General features: G+C 32.7%; 1 protein-coding gene across 1 annotated transcript in view; it reads left to right on the top strand.

Moving 5' to 3' along the window:
- Positions 1-14,932, top strand: part of AGBL3 (AGBL carboxypeptidase 3) — a 122,191-nt gene that overhangs the window by 63,860 nt on the left and 43,399 nt on the right. The window contains exon 15 of the mRNA XM_052001384.1: positions 10,326-10,383. Within this exon, the coding sequence (XP_051857344.1) occupies positions 10,326-10,383 (58 nt within the window). The remainder of the gene's footprint in view (positions 1-10,325; positions 10,384-14,932) is intronic.

Below are 14,932 nucleotides of genomic sequence, written 5' to 3'. Positions count from 1 at the left end.
ATATTCATTTCCCAGTGTTCTTTCTTTGGGTGTAGCTGCTTCTGTCCATCATTTATCAACTGAAACTGAGTTAGGTCTCTTTGTCAAAGAAATCCACTTCCATCAGAATACATCCTCATACAGTATTGTTGTTGAAGTGTATAATGATCTCCTGGTTCTGCTCATTTCACTTAGCATCAGTTCATGTAAGTCTCTCCAGTCCTCTCTGTATTCATCCTGCTGGTCATTCCTTACAGAACAATAATATTCCATAACATTCATATACCACAATTTACTCAACCATTCTCCAATTGATGGGCATCCTTTCATTTTCCAGCTTCTAGCCACTACAAACAGGGCTGCCGCAAACATTTTTATTCCTTATAATTTTAAGGAACACTGCATTTATTCCTATGCTCTCTAGAGTTTTTAAGAGGAATAGGTGTTGGATTTTGTCAAATGTTTTTTCTGCATCTACTGAGATAATCATATGATTTGTTAGTTTGGTTATTGATATGGTCAATTATGTCAATAGTTTTTCCTAATATTGAACCAGCCCTGCATTGCTTGGTCATAGTGTATTATCCTGAAGATCAGTTCCTGTAATCTCTCTGTTAATAATTTATTTAAAATTTTTGCAATAATATTTATTAGGGAAATTGATCTATAATTTCTTTTCTCTGTTTTGGCTCTTCCTTCTTAGTATAGGTAACAGCACCATACTGTGTCATAAAAGGAATTTAGTAAGACTATTTCTTCCCCTATTTTTCCAATAATTTATATAGTATTGGAATTGTTCTTTAAAAGTTTGGTAGAATTCACTTGTAAATCCATCTGACCCTGGAGATTTTTTTCCCTTAGGGAGTTCATTAGGCTTGTTCAGTTTCTTTTTTCTAAAATGGGACTATTTAAGTAATTTATTTCCTCTTCTATTAATCTGGACAATCTATATTTTTGTAAGTATTCATCCATTTCACTTAGATTATCAGATTTATTGGCATACAATTCTGAAAAATAACTTCTAATTATTGCTTTAATTTCCTCCTCATTAGTGGTAAGCTCACCTTTTCATTTTTGATACTGATAATTTGGTTTCTTCTTTCTTTTTTCTAATCAAATTAGCCAAACATTTATCTATTTGGTTGATTTTTTCCATAAAACCAACTCTTAGTTTTATTAGGCCAATAGTTTTCGTAGTTTCAATTTTATTATCTTTCTTTTCAATCTCAGAATTTCTAATTTGGTTTTTAATTGATGGTTTTTAATTTGTTCTTTTTCTAGCTTTTTTAGTTGCATACCCAATTCATTGATCTTCTCTTTCTCTATTTTATTCATATAAGCAATCTAGTGATATAAAAATTCCCCTACGAATTGCTTTGGCTGCATTCCATAAATTTTGGTGCAATAATAATGTCATTCTCTTTGATAAAATTATTGACTGCTTCTGTGATTTGTTATGTGATCCAACCATTCTTTAGGATTAGATTATTTAGTTTCCAAATAATTTTTTATCTATTTTTCCATGGCCTTTTATTTCACATAATATTTATTGCATCATGATTCGAAAAAGATGCATTTATACTATTTCTGTCTTTCTGCACCTGATTGTGAAGTTTTTAATACCCTAAGATTTGGTAAATTTTTGTGTAGTTGCCATCTACTATTGAGAAAAATGCATATTCTTTTCTATCCCCATTCATTTTCTCCAAAGGTCTATCATACCTAACTTTTCTAAAATTCTATTCACCTCCTTAATTTCTTTTTTGTTTATTTTGTGGTTAGATTTTTCTAGTTCTGAAAGAAGGAGGTTGAGGTCCCTCACTAGTATAGTTTTGCAACTCATTTAAATTTTCTAAGAATTTAGATTCTAAATTCTGTCAATATAAAGTTATTGTAAAATAAAATAAAATATAAAAAAAGAATTTAGATTCTATACCACTTGATGCATATATGTTTAATATTGATATTTCTTCATTATCTATGATACCCTTTAGCAATATATAGTTTCTTTATCTCTTTTAATTAGATCTATTTTTGCTTTTGCTTGATCTGATATCAGGATCACTACTCCTACATTGTTTTGCTTTAGCTGAGGCATAATAGATTCTGCTCCAATCTATTGCCTTTATTCTGTGTGTATCTCTCTGCTTCAAAGTGTTCCTTGTAAACAGCATGTTGTAGTATTCTGGCTTTTTGCATTACTTCTTTTTGTGAAGGACACTGGTAGCTTATCCTTCTTTTTAACATTTCATTTTTTATTTTTTTCTCAATTACATATAAAAAACATTGTAAACATTCTTTCATTAAAAATTCTGAGTTCAAAATTCTCTCCCTTCCTCTGTCCCCTTCCCCATTCTGAAGAGATATAGATTATACCTGTGCAGTCATATAAAACATTTCCATATTAGCCACATTGCAAAAGAAAATGCAAACAAAAAATCCTGAGAAAAATAAAGAAATCAAAAAGTATGTTTTAACATGAATTCAAATTCCATCAGTCTTCAATGGAGTGGATAGAATTTTTTGTCATAAGTCCTTTGGAATTGTCTTGAATCATTGTGTGCCTTGGGATAGCCAAATCATTCACAGTCAATCATCATACACTATTATTATTATTTTGTACAATGTTTTTCTGATTCTTCTCATTTTACTTTTTGTCAGTTCATATAAGTCTTTCCACCTTTTTTTCTGAAAGCATCCTACTCAGTATTTTTTATAACACAATAATATTCCATCATAATCATACCATCACTTATTCATTCATTCTCCAATGTTGATAAGCATCCTCTAAATATTTAATTCTTTGCCACAAAAAGAGCTGCTATAAATATTTTTGTTAAAAGATTCCCAATAGTATAGTTTTACTGTCTGTATCCTCCTATAACTCATTTAACTTTTTCTTTAATTATTTAGAGGCTATGTCATTTGGTAAATATATATTTAATATCAATACTTTGGTATGTTTTAACAAAATGTAGTTTTTATGCTCATCTCATTTAATTAGGTCTATTTTTGTTTTGCATTGTCTAAGATTATTGTTGCTACCCCTGGTTTTATAATTTTTTTACCTCAGCTAAAGTATAATAGATTGAATTTCAACCCTTTAGTTTTATTCTTTGTGTAACTCTCTGTTTCAAATGTATTTCCTGTAAATACCATATTGTTGGATTCTGTTTTTTAAACCACTTTGCTCTCTGCTTCCATTTTTGGGGTGAGTTCATTCCAATCACATCCTCAGTTATGATCCCTAACTATATATTTCTTTTTATTCTATGTTTTCCCTACTTATCCTTTCTCTTTTTATTTTGCTTCTAACCACTGCCTCCTTTAATCCACTCTGTTTTCTATCTGCCTCCTCTTTTCATTATCTTTCTCATTCTTCTTGCCTATAGAGTAATATAAATTTATATATCTAATTGCATGTGTATGTTATTCATGATTTGATCCAATTTTGATGAGTAATGTTCAAACATTGTCCTCCACTCCCATCCTTCAACTCCCATTGAAATATTTTTCCTTGATAATTGCTTGAAATATGATTTCTAGGTTCTTTTTTGGATCATGGCTTTCAAAGAGTCCAAAACTTCTTAAATTATGTCTCCTTGATCTATTTTCCAAGTCAGTTTTTTTAGTGAGATATTTCACATCATCTTTTATTTTTTCATTTTTTGATTTTGTTTGATTGTTTATTGATGTCTCAAGAAGTTATTAGCTTCCACTTGCCCAGTTCTAATTTTTAAGAAATTATTTTCTTCAGTGGACTTTTGTACCTTCTTCTCCATTTGGACAATTCTGCTTTTTACAGAGTTCTTCTCTTCAGTGGATTTTGGTGCCTGTTTTGCTATTTGGCCAATTCTGCTTTTTTAAAGTATAATTTTCTTCATTATTTTTGTGCCTCTTTTATCTGACTCAAATTTTCTTTTCTTCTTTTTTTTTGGTGAGGTAACCGAAGTCTTGGATATGTTTAACATTTATTGGATTACTTGTCATCTAGGGGAAGGGGTGGGGGAGAAAAAAAACTTGGAACACAAGGTTTTGCAAGGTGAATATTGAAAACTATGCACATGTTTTGAAAATAAAAAGATTTTTTGTAAAAAAGTGACTTGCCTAGAGTCAGTTAGTAATGTTAAATGTCTGAAATCACATTTGAACTCAAGTCCTCCTGACTTCAGGCCAGTGCTCTTTCCACTACACCATCTGGCTGTCCCTGTTGACTCACTTTTCAAAATTTTCTTTTGCTTCACTCTTATTTCTTTCCATAATTTTCCCTCTATCTCTCTTTCTTTATTTTTAAAATCTCTTTTGAGAATCCTTGTCGTCTCAATTCTTCTTATTGTGTCCAATTCACATTTTTCTTAGAGGCTTTGTAGTTATTTTTGACTTTTTTGTCTTCTAAGTTTGTCTTGATTTTCCTGCCACCAGAGTAAATTTTTATAGTCAGGCTCTTTTGTTATTGTTTGTTCATTTTCCAGCCTATTTCTTGACTTTTAACTTTATGTTAAAGTTAGGCTCTATTTCCCAGGGTGAAGGGACGCACTATTCCAAGCTTCAGGTTTTTGTGTTATTATTTTCACAGCTAGTTCTGAGACTCTGTAGATTTTCATTGCTTCCAAGGTGGTATGATCTAAGAAGAGATTGGGTCACTGTAACCATAGAGGGATGTGGAAATCTGCAGATATGATCAGGTCCCCTGCTTTTCTGCAGCCACAATCACTAGTATTCCATTCTTCCTTGAAATTAAACCAGGGTCCCTATTCCCTTGTAAAAAACCACAAGCACTCTTCTCCATCTTGGAACTATGATCAGTGCCTTTGCTTCCCTGCAGCCACAAGTGCTATTACTCCTTTTTGGTCCTAGAACTGTGACCAGGGTCCCTGTTCTCCTGTTGCTGCAGCTTCTCATGCTCTTCTTCACCCTAGGAATATGATCCAGAACTATATATGGGAAACAACAAGATCTTGAACTCAATGCCATCAAAAGGTCTCTTGTACATCTAAATATACAAACAATGCAAAGACACAGACTTGGGAAATCAAAGTATATTGTTGGAGGAGTAGGGTGAAGGCCAGTTTATCTGAAACAAAGAGTACAGCAGGAGGAGTCATTAGTCCAATGATGTCAAAGTCTGAAGGACTTTAAAAGTCAAACAAAGGAGTTTTTACTTTATCCTAGTAGTAAATCACTGGAGTTTATTGAGTATGGAAGTAATATAATTTAGATTTGTGCTTAGGAAAAGTCCAAGAAAAAGGGTGGGGAGGAAGTTAAATCAGAGAGATCAATGAGGGCTGTTATAATAATAAATAGATAAGGGGTCCTTAGGTAGCTCAGTAGATATCGTGAATTATCAGCCAAGAGGACCTGAGTTTGAATCTGACTTCAGACACTTACTAGCTGTGTGACTCTAGACGAGTCACTTAATATCAACTGCCTCCAAAAATTAATGATAATAATAATAATATATAGGTAAAAGGTGATGAAGGCCTTTATTAAAATAGTGGCTGTGTGAATAAAAAAAAGAAGATAAAGGAGAGAAAGATGTTGTGGAGGGAGAAACAGTATGATTTGGCATCTGATTAGATATGTGGAATAAAGGAAAGGTAAATAATCAAGTATAATGCTGAGCTTATGAACCTGACAAACTGGAGGAATGGTTGTACCTCTCAACAAGTAGAGGAATTTTGGAAGGGGATGGATTTATGAAGAAAGATAAGTTCTGTTTTGGATATGTCGTGCTTGAGATGTTTTCTGTACATTCAGTTTGAAAAATCCAGTTGGCACTTGATCATGTGGGACTGATAGTGGTGCAGACTTTTTTAGGGGAGAATCTGGAGCTGGATATATAATCTGGGAATCATTTGCATAAAATTATAGTTAAATCCAGAAAGAGAGAGAAGGCCCAGGTCACAGCTTTGGGGAGCAACTACACTTAGAGGGTATGCTATAGGTAATGAGCTCTCAGGAGAGATGCTGGAGTGGCCGTAGTGGACAGAGGAGAACCAGGAAAGAAGCATCAGTGAAGCCCAGCCCAGAGAGGGGAGGGTGTCCTGGAGGGGTTGGGGGGAAGGGCCAGCAGCAGCATGTGCATCAGTGAGACTGAGAAAGATAAGAATTGAGAAAAGCATGACAGATTTGATAATCAGAGCACTGATGTCAGTAGTAAAACCGTGTTTAGTTGGATGATGAGGTTAGATGGGAAATTAAGGCATGAGGGAGGGGACTAGAAACAGAGGAGATGGAGATGGCTGAAATAACTAGAGAGCCACGGCACAATCCGTACTGAAGGCTTTTCCATCTTGGAAGCTGCTGATCAAAGCTGTACGTTTACAAGGGTAATTCTTTAAAGGTCTTGGATAAGAATTGTATTCACACAATGTTTCAGCAGGGAGAGAACACTGACAAGAAACAAGTGCTCATTGCCTGAGCATAGCCAAAAATTGAAGGAGTTGAAAATTCTCTGTAGGCTTTTGTAGCTGCTCTTGGAGATTTGTAAAGAACCGCATCACTATTCCAAAGCTCCTCCGTGATTAGACAAAAGCACAATAGAAAAAAAGGAAAGATGTGGTTTGAATTTTCTGATAGAATTTGGAGACCTTTGAGATAAAACCTATGAACAGCCTTGGTCAGTGGCTTTCTTTACTTGTGTACAGGAGTTGGCTTTTGCATATCTAAGTAAGCCTTACCTTTTACCAACTCTTGTGCCAGTCTAGAGAGTTTAATGAACAGAAGCCCTTGGAAGTCTATTGCATTTGTTAGTAGAAAATTTAAAGCGAGACTAATTATTGTCTAAAATTGAAATTTTTGGTTTTGAAGTGGACTGTCACTAATAAATTCTGATATTATGGTTTTATTTCTTTTTTGAAAAAAGTCTCATTTCAATGTTCAGGAAATCACTTTTTATAGACATTTTCTTTTTTGAAATTTGAGAAAATAGAGATATGATATTCATCCCATTCAAGAAGTAAACATGACCCAGTACATGAAGGGTTTTGAAAAGATGTTCCTTCTTTGTTTGTAATATAAATTAATTTATTCCCTTAACATCATTCACTTTATTGCCATTTTTTTTCAAGAAATCAAGAAGTTAAAAGACTAGATTTGGGATATAGAAGGCAATATATGCAAAAATTGAAAAAAAAATGAAGGTACCAGTTTGCTGCACAGTGAATATATGCTATTATCAACTTAATTAACATTATATAAAAGAATATAAAGAATATAAATTTAATCTGTGTATATTCTCTAAAACTAAGTTATAAATTTAAAAAACTTCAAGAGGGTGGCATTAATTCTGCTTGAATGATTTTCCATGAGGCTTCCCAAATATAGTATTTAAAACAATTCATATAAAACTTGTAATAATTTGATGGAAAAGATGACTAATTAATATGTGTTCAATGGTGCATATTTTACGACTTTTTCTACTTAAATATGGTTTTATTTCAGAATGTCAAGTTGAGTCATTTCCTCTGTCATATTGCATTTATATACAAATAATATCTATATATGTACATGTATATGGTTTTGTTATTCATGTTAGGTCTTTATATTTTATCTGGTTATAATGCTGGAGTCCACAGACTTGTAAATGCTAATATCACACTTTAGGTAGGTAGGTCTTAATTTTTTTAAATGGTCCTTAATCGATGCATTTTACGCTGTATTTCTTCAATTCCTTCCAGAAAAGTCAAATCTGTCATAATGGGGTGCTGGGACTTCTGGGGGGGGAGAATTTAAATGTTTAAACTTAATATCAACAAATATGATCATTTTACATATAAAGGAAAACAGAAAATCTCAAATATGTCAAGCTTGTTTTTAAGTACATGATAAATTTAACACTATAATTATAATATCATACTGCTTATCTTTACATATATATGAATTTCTCCTGTTTTCTTCTGCATATTCATAAGGTATTTCACAGTATCCTCCTCCCTGTTGTTTTTAAGAATATTCAGGCAAAACAGATACACTTTTTAGTCTTGTTATAAAATGTTTGTCTCATTCTGTGTCTGTGTCACTTCTATATCATGAGATAGGAAGTGATGATTCATCATCAGTCTTTTGAAATTATATATTGTATTTATCAGCACTTCTAAGTTTTTTAAGTTTTTCTATATTATAGTTATTGTATAAATTGTTTCCTCAAACCTTAAGTTTGTCTGAATCCAACCCTTTCATTGTTTGCTATGGCACTATACTCATATATCATAGTTCACTTAGCCATTCCCCAATTGATGGGCACCTACTTTATTTGCACAACAATTATAATCAGATAAGACTCAATGGTCTTAGTTGAAAGTTTGTATTATTTTTCTTTAATAATAGCCTATTCATATCCTCCAATTACCTATTTGAGAATGGCTCTGGAATCAACTCCTTAATACTTTTCTCAGAGAAGTTTCTTGCAAATATTTTTCCCAGTTAACTATTTCCTTATAATTTAACTGTAATGCTATCATCTTTGCAAAAACTTAATTTTATGCACCTAAAATTGTCCATTTTATTTTCTATTATTTTCTCTATCCTTTGATTTAAAAAAAATCTTCCATTATCCATAACTGTAAGAACTTACACTCCTGCCCAATATCTCCAATTTATTAATGATATATTTTTTAAATGACATGGCAAAGTGCTGCTAAAGGGTGACATAGTGCACAGAGTGCCTGGTCTGGAGTCTGGAAGACCAAAATTCAAATCCTAGCTGTGTGACTATAAGCAAGTTTCCATTTGCCTCAGTTTCCTCATCTGTAAAATGGAAATCGTAGTAATGTCATTATCAAATGAGATAATAATTATAAAGCTGTTAGCACTGTGCTTACAGCTCATCAATATTATTATAGTAATAACTAGAATTTATATAGTTTTACATGATTTATAAAACACTTTACATTCATTATGTCATTTGGTCCTCACAACAACTCTGTGAGAGAAGTGCTATTATTATCCTCATTTTATAAATGAGACAGTGGAAGTTGAAGAGGTTGTGGCTTGCTACTTTTAACTCAAATTGCTTTCTCCAAAGTTACCAATAATCTCTTAATTTCCAAATTTAATGGCCTTTTATTAACCTTCACACTTCTTGATCTCTCATCACCTTTTTCTCCTGACTACTCTCTTCTCTCTCAATTTTCAAAATACTGTTTTCTCTTATTTCTCTTGACCTCTATCTGATCACTCAGTCTCCTTTGCTGGATCTTCCTGTGGGTCATACCAATCAAGTTTGAGTGTTCTCTGAGGCTCTATCTTGGGACCTTTTCTCTTATTTCTTTATCTATCTCACTTGGTAATATTATAAGCTAATGATGATGATGATGATGATGATGCCTAAAGGCATTATCAGTCTTTCAGTTTCTCAAGTTCACAATGTCTCCTTGACTTTTCATTCAAATTCACTCCACCTATTCAACTTTTCATGATTTTTAAAAATAAATTTTAGTGTTAATGATTTATACTTTTAAAAAAATTTTGATGGAATAGTTGGGGAAAAGTATCATATATAGGAGTGGAAAGTTTTAATCTCAGCTCTGTCATTTACTACTTACATGATTTAGACAAGCCACTTACTCTCTCAAGGGCAGGGATTTTTTTAAACTAATTATCCCCCCCAGCATCTGGTTAATATACATGAAATATATGGTTAATAAATGATTATCAAATAAAGAATTGAATTATAAAATTAGAATAATAGTATTTGCACTGCCAATATACAACATTATTATAAGGAAAATATTTTGTATGTTTTGAAATGATATATGAATTTGAGTAATCATTTGAATAAATAAGATATTAAATAATATATTTCTGTTCTTCAAATTTTTCTTAGTTACCTTTTAACATTACAAATAAATAATTAATTTTAAAATTCTGCTTAGAAAATTTTAGAAGTCAGTGACAAAAATTAAAATGTTTACTTGGTCAATCAAAAGAAAAAATTGCTAGTGTATAAAAGGTGGACACAGAATCAGAGGACCTGGATTTGAGTCTTGGCCCTGCTAGTAGTTAGTTATGTTACTCTGGGCCCCTTACACTTGAGTTTACTCAGCTGTATCATAACGATAATTCCTGTAGTAATTACCTTACAAAGTTATTTCAAAGATCAAATGATTTAGATTGAAAAAGGATTGAATGATCCTAAATTGGAACATGACTATAAGTCATTTGTCATCATTATCTTCTGTGTGGGAAAAAAAATTCTGTTAAGAAAGATACAATGAGAAAAGTAAGATTTCAATTAAAAAGCTAGCTGGTATAATCTCCAAAAGAAAAAATTGTAAAAAATTTCACATTGTCATTTTTATTAATAGAATATTGAATTTTCTTTCTGGTTCTGTGTGTTCTCTTAGGTTGCTAGCAGAGGAGATGTACCACAGAGACCTAAGGAAATAACCCCCAAAGCAAAAGGTAATGGATTCAGTTCAATTCAGTAAAAATATTTTTAAGTACCTGCTATGTATAAGGAAATGTGCTAGGTTTTATATATATGTACACACACACACACACACACACACACACACAGAGTTACAGAATCCTGTCCTCAAGCTGCTTCCTATCTAATGAATGGATAAGATTTGTAGACACATAAGTAGGAAACAACGTAGTTTGAGGTTAGGGCAAAAGAAGAAATCTAGCCAAAATTCTGTAATAAATACAAGGAAGGAAGAGCAATCACTTTTGAGAAAGTGAGTATGGAAAGTTCACCAAAGCTTTCATGGGGAAGCCTTCATAGAAGAAATGGTACCTTACTTAGGCTTTGAAGGAAAAGAAGAATTTCAACCAATGAAGATATGGAAGGAATAGACATGAGGAGAAAAGGAAGCCAACTGGGCATAGTTTACCTGTCATATAGAATTGTGAAAAATTGTGAAGGGAATTAATTGTGAAATAAGACAGAAAAAGCAGGCTGTAGATTGATTAGGGAAGGCCTTAAAAAAAAACTAAGAACTTTATATTCCGTAGGCAAAAAGGAATAGAGAATAACATAATCAGCTATGTGCACAATGCTTTACTATAGAAAGTGGTATTGAACTAGTCTATATCTCACAGACATACTTGAGATTTAGATATTCAGTCCTCTGTATGAATATATTTCATTGCCTAATTCTATATAAAGTTACATTAGAAGTCTATAACATGTATACATATGAGAGGCCCAAAACATGATATATTATTCGAGTAGTGTTTGCTAGATTTGACTAATCAAATATTTCCAATTATGTTTACAAGTTTTTGTCAAAGAGGATAAAAGGAATCATATGAGTTTTTGATAAATAAAGAACTTATGTTTAACCTGTTATATATAGATATGTTTGTTACTATATATACATTTATATGTATATATGTATGTATGTGTGTGTATATATAGCCAGTGCCTGCAACTAGGCATCTTTATCTAGGGACAATATATATAGAGAATAAACTCAGCTGGTACAATTCAAAGAGCCGTCTTGAGGTTATATCGGACCATTGCTGCATCATCATTTACTCTCCTAATTCTGACACACTTTGAAATGAATTTAAGGCAATATGAGCCATACCACCCTAGAACATCACAAATGTAAATACTTCCATTCACCAAAATTATGACACAAGGGAAGAATTAGCTTAGTATCAAATATGAGGAGGCCTGGAGTTGCCTGATCAAGCCTCAATCAGTACCTCTCCCATATTTACTATAGTATTATCAGTAACTTCTTTCTTACTACAAAATATGGATCCCCTTCCTATTTTCTTATTTGGATTCCCTAATAGAAATACTGGGGCAGTCAACTGTATTCAGTTTAGCTTTTTCCCCAACCTATTGCAGTAGGAAGTAGCATAGGGTAGTTAGTATCCCATATAGAGTCGCTGTACTCCTTGCATACTCTTCCATGTCTGTTATGCTACAATACTAACATAGTGGATACAGAGACTCCCCTAAAGGAATAGCCACATTTTCATAATGCTTTGGGATAAGAGGCTCACTTTGGGAAGAACATCCTTTTAAACCAGAAGGCATTAATTCACGGACACCCACCATGGGCACATCTCTGGTCAAGAGGTTTTGAAAAGAGCAATAGAAAGGAAAAAGAAAAGACAAGGAAGGAGAGAGGAATGGAAATATCATTAATCCTGGAGGTTCCTCTGGTGCACACCTCATCCCACCAGAAACTGCATATTCTAAGGTTTTTCTCCTCCCATCCTGGGCCATTAGAACGCTAATTTCTGGCAGCCAGCTTCAGGAATTAGACTCTTCGATGCCAGAAAGGTTCAAGCTGAAGAAATTGAGGACTCCTAGACCAAAGAAGAAGGCTCAAGCCAAGATATGAAACGTAAGAAAAAGAGAGGAAAGCAATAGTGGCTAGGAGCCAGCCTCAGTATTTTATTTATCAAGTTACCATGATGAGAGGCCATAATAACCATTTTACAATGCTCTTTTCTTTCCAAGCTGACACCCAACCATGAGCCACTTTGAGCCTATAATACCTTGCTAACAGATGTTTGTGCTAGAAAGTGGGTATGGAAAGTGTTTAATACAATCTCTTGGTTTTATCCTACTTGTTTATTTTTAAGTAAACTTACCTTTATCACAACTAAAATGTCATCTTATGTATTTAATACAATTTTGGTTATCTAAGGAAGGAGATATTCAAAGATTGGAAACAGGGCGTGGGGTGGAGTGGGGAGCCTCAAAACACAACTCTGAGTTGATCTGAACCTGAAATTGATTAATTACATTGGAGGGATACTGCTGGAATTGGTTTTTTTTTTTTTTAATTTAAATAAAACTGGTTTTAATTTTTAATTCAAACTAAAGTTTACATTAGCAATAGTAAAATTAGTTTGGGTGGGTTTTTTCTCTTTTTTTTCCCCACACTGTAATTCACTATCAAAAGAGCTTTTTTCCCTAACTGAAACTTTCTAATCAGATCAGTTGTTTTTCTATTGTTATTATAAATTATGTGAAAATGTTGTTGTTATTAACACTGTTGAATTGATGCGGTACTTGTCATTGACTTGTCATAGACTATTAGATTAAATAGCTGCTGTGATTTTAAACTGCAGAGAGACAGAAATGTTTGTTACATCTATGGATTAATTTGGAAATTTGACAACCAAGAGAAATAACCTTTTTTAATATAAAATAATTTAAAAGATATAATGAAGATGAGAAGCAATGAAGAGAAAAACAAGTTTACAAAAAGCTTGATAAGAATCCCGATTGAGACCAATTATTCTAAAGATATTTAAGGATAAAAATGGAAGAAAAGAAGAAAACTGATTAAAAATGGAGAAAACCTGTAAACATTTTTATAATGAACTTTTTTTTCGCCATTGAAGCCACCACAATTAGAAATATTCTTAACATGTCACCATCCTTTTTGAAGAAGTACAATTAGCACTGGAAAACAAAGAGAGATAAAAAGAGTAACTGGAAGAGACTAAATATATAAGGCATAGGTCTGTATTATAGATGATATAATCTTGATGATAATTAATATTCTTAAAACATCTAAAAGAGGATAAGATGCTAAAGTTTCAACAAAACTCTTGGAACTTATCCCCAAAAGAACCTGAGAAAATACTAATAGTTAGCTTATATACTGACTTTCTCATTCCTCCAAAAGTTTTATGAAAATGATAGAATGAGAAGGGAACAGTCAGGCATAGACAAATGATAATCTCTACATTTTTGTAATCATATAATGAGTCAAAATTTTAGAGCATATATAGTCCCATTTTGGCTATCATTTGCTGATAATTTAAAAAACCCTTCCAATAAGTTGTCTCCCATGCATGTGGCAAAATCATATAGCATTCTTTAAAAGAGCTAATAACAAAGATCATTTTGTTGGATTACTGTTTTATAATTATTAGTACACGAGTCATAAAATAAGGAAATATGCTTCCTGAGTTATTCACTACATGTCAAGTATATCTCCTTAAAGGACCAACTATCTTTATGGATGCATCCAAACACAATATTTGTGCTGTATACTCTCATGAGTGCAAAAGTTCATATGAAAGAAAGATTCTTTACAGATGTTTTGGTGCTTCAGATGCTTTGATCATAGATGACACTGTTTACTACAAGTCTCAGAACACGTAGGACTTTCTAAATATGTCATAAATAATCATTCAAAATGTTTGACAAAATCAAATGAATGAAAAATGCTTATTGTACAATTGAAATGATAGAGAAGAGATTTGGTTCATTAGTACTTACATCTTGATGACAGATACTGCAAATGGACAATGAGCTGAAATTAGAATTAAATAAGAAAAGGAAAGCAGACTAGATTTCTTTGGGAAATGGTGCATTGTTTTTAATGACCCCAAGCTGTTCCCTGAAATAAAGATCTATTTTGATAACAATATTTTTCTGGTGATGCTGTATAGCTAGAAATCATGGGATATTCTAGTGTCTGAAAAATTTAAAAAGATCACACAAAACACAATTGGCCTACATGTGGGCCTAAATAGATTGCAGCATACTACAAGTGAAAAGTTGTACAATAATAGTGGCATAAAGAATGCATTAGAGATAGATGAATAGAAAAAAGATAGTCCTGTCACTTATCAAGAACCAGGAATAACCAGGAACCACTCATAGAGTCCACTGGTATCAATGCTAAAGAAGACCCCCCCTAAAATGTTTGGTCACAGAATCTGAAAGGTGGAAAGAACTTCAACAATCATGTACTTCAATCAAAATACAAAAAAGAATTCCCATCATAACATACCTGACAAATAGTATTGCACCTCTTAAAAATGGATGGAAGAACTTGGACAAGAGTAATATAGGACAGGCAAACAAAGATGTGTTGTTGAAGTACTCCCATTTGTGGTGACTGCATATTTAAAATCAGCCAGAGTCAGGAATTTAGCTTAAGGGAAAAATTTTCAATCTTAAGTGAAGAGGTGAAGAAGGTTCGCAATAGTAATATGGGCAGACAGGAAGCCAACTAGCAGA

Source organism: Antechinus flavipes, chromosome 5, assembly GCF_016432865.1.
Source record: "Antechinus flavipes isolate AdamAnt ecotype Samford, QLD, Australia chromosome 5, AdamAnt_v2, whole genome shotgun sequence".
NCBI lineage: Eukaryota > Metazoa > Chordata > Mammalia > Dasyuromorphia > Dasyuridae > Antechinus > Antechinus flavipes.
This window is presented reverse-complemented; position numbering and strand designations above follow the sequence as displayed.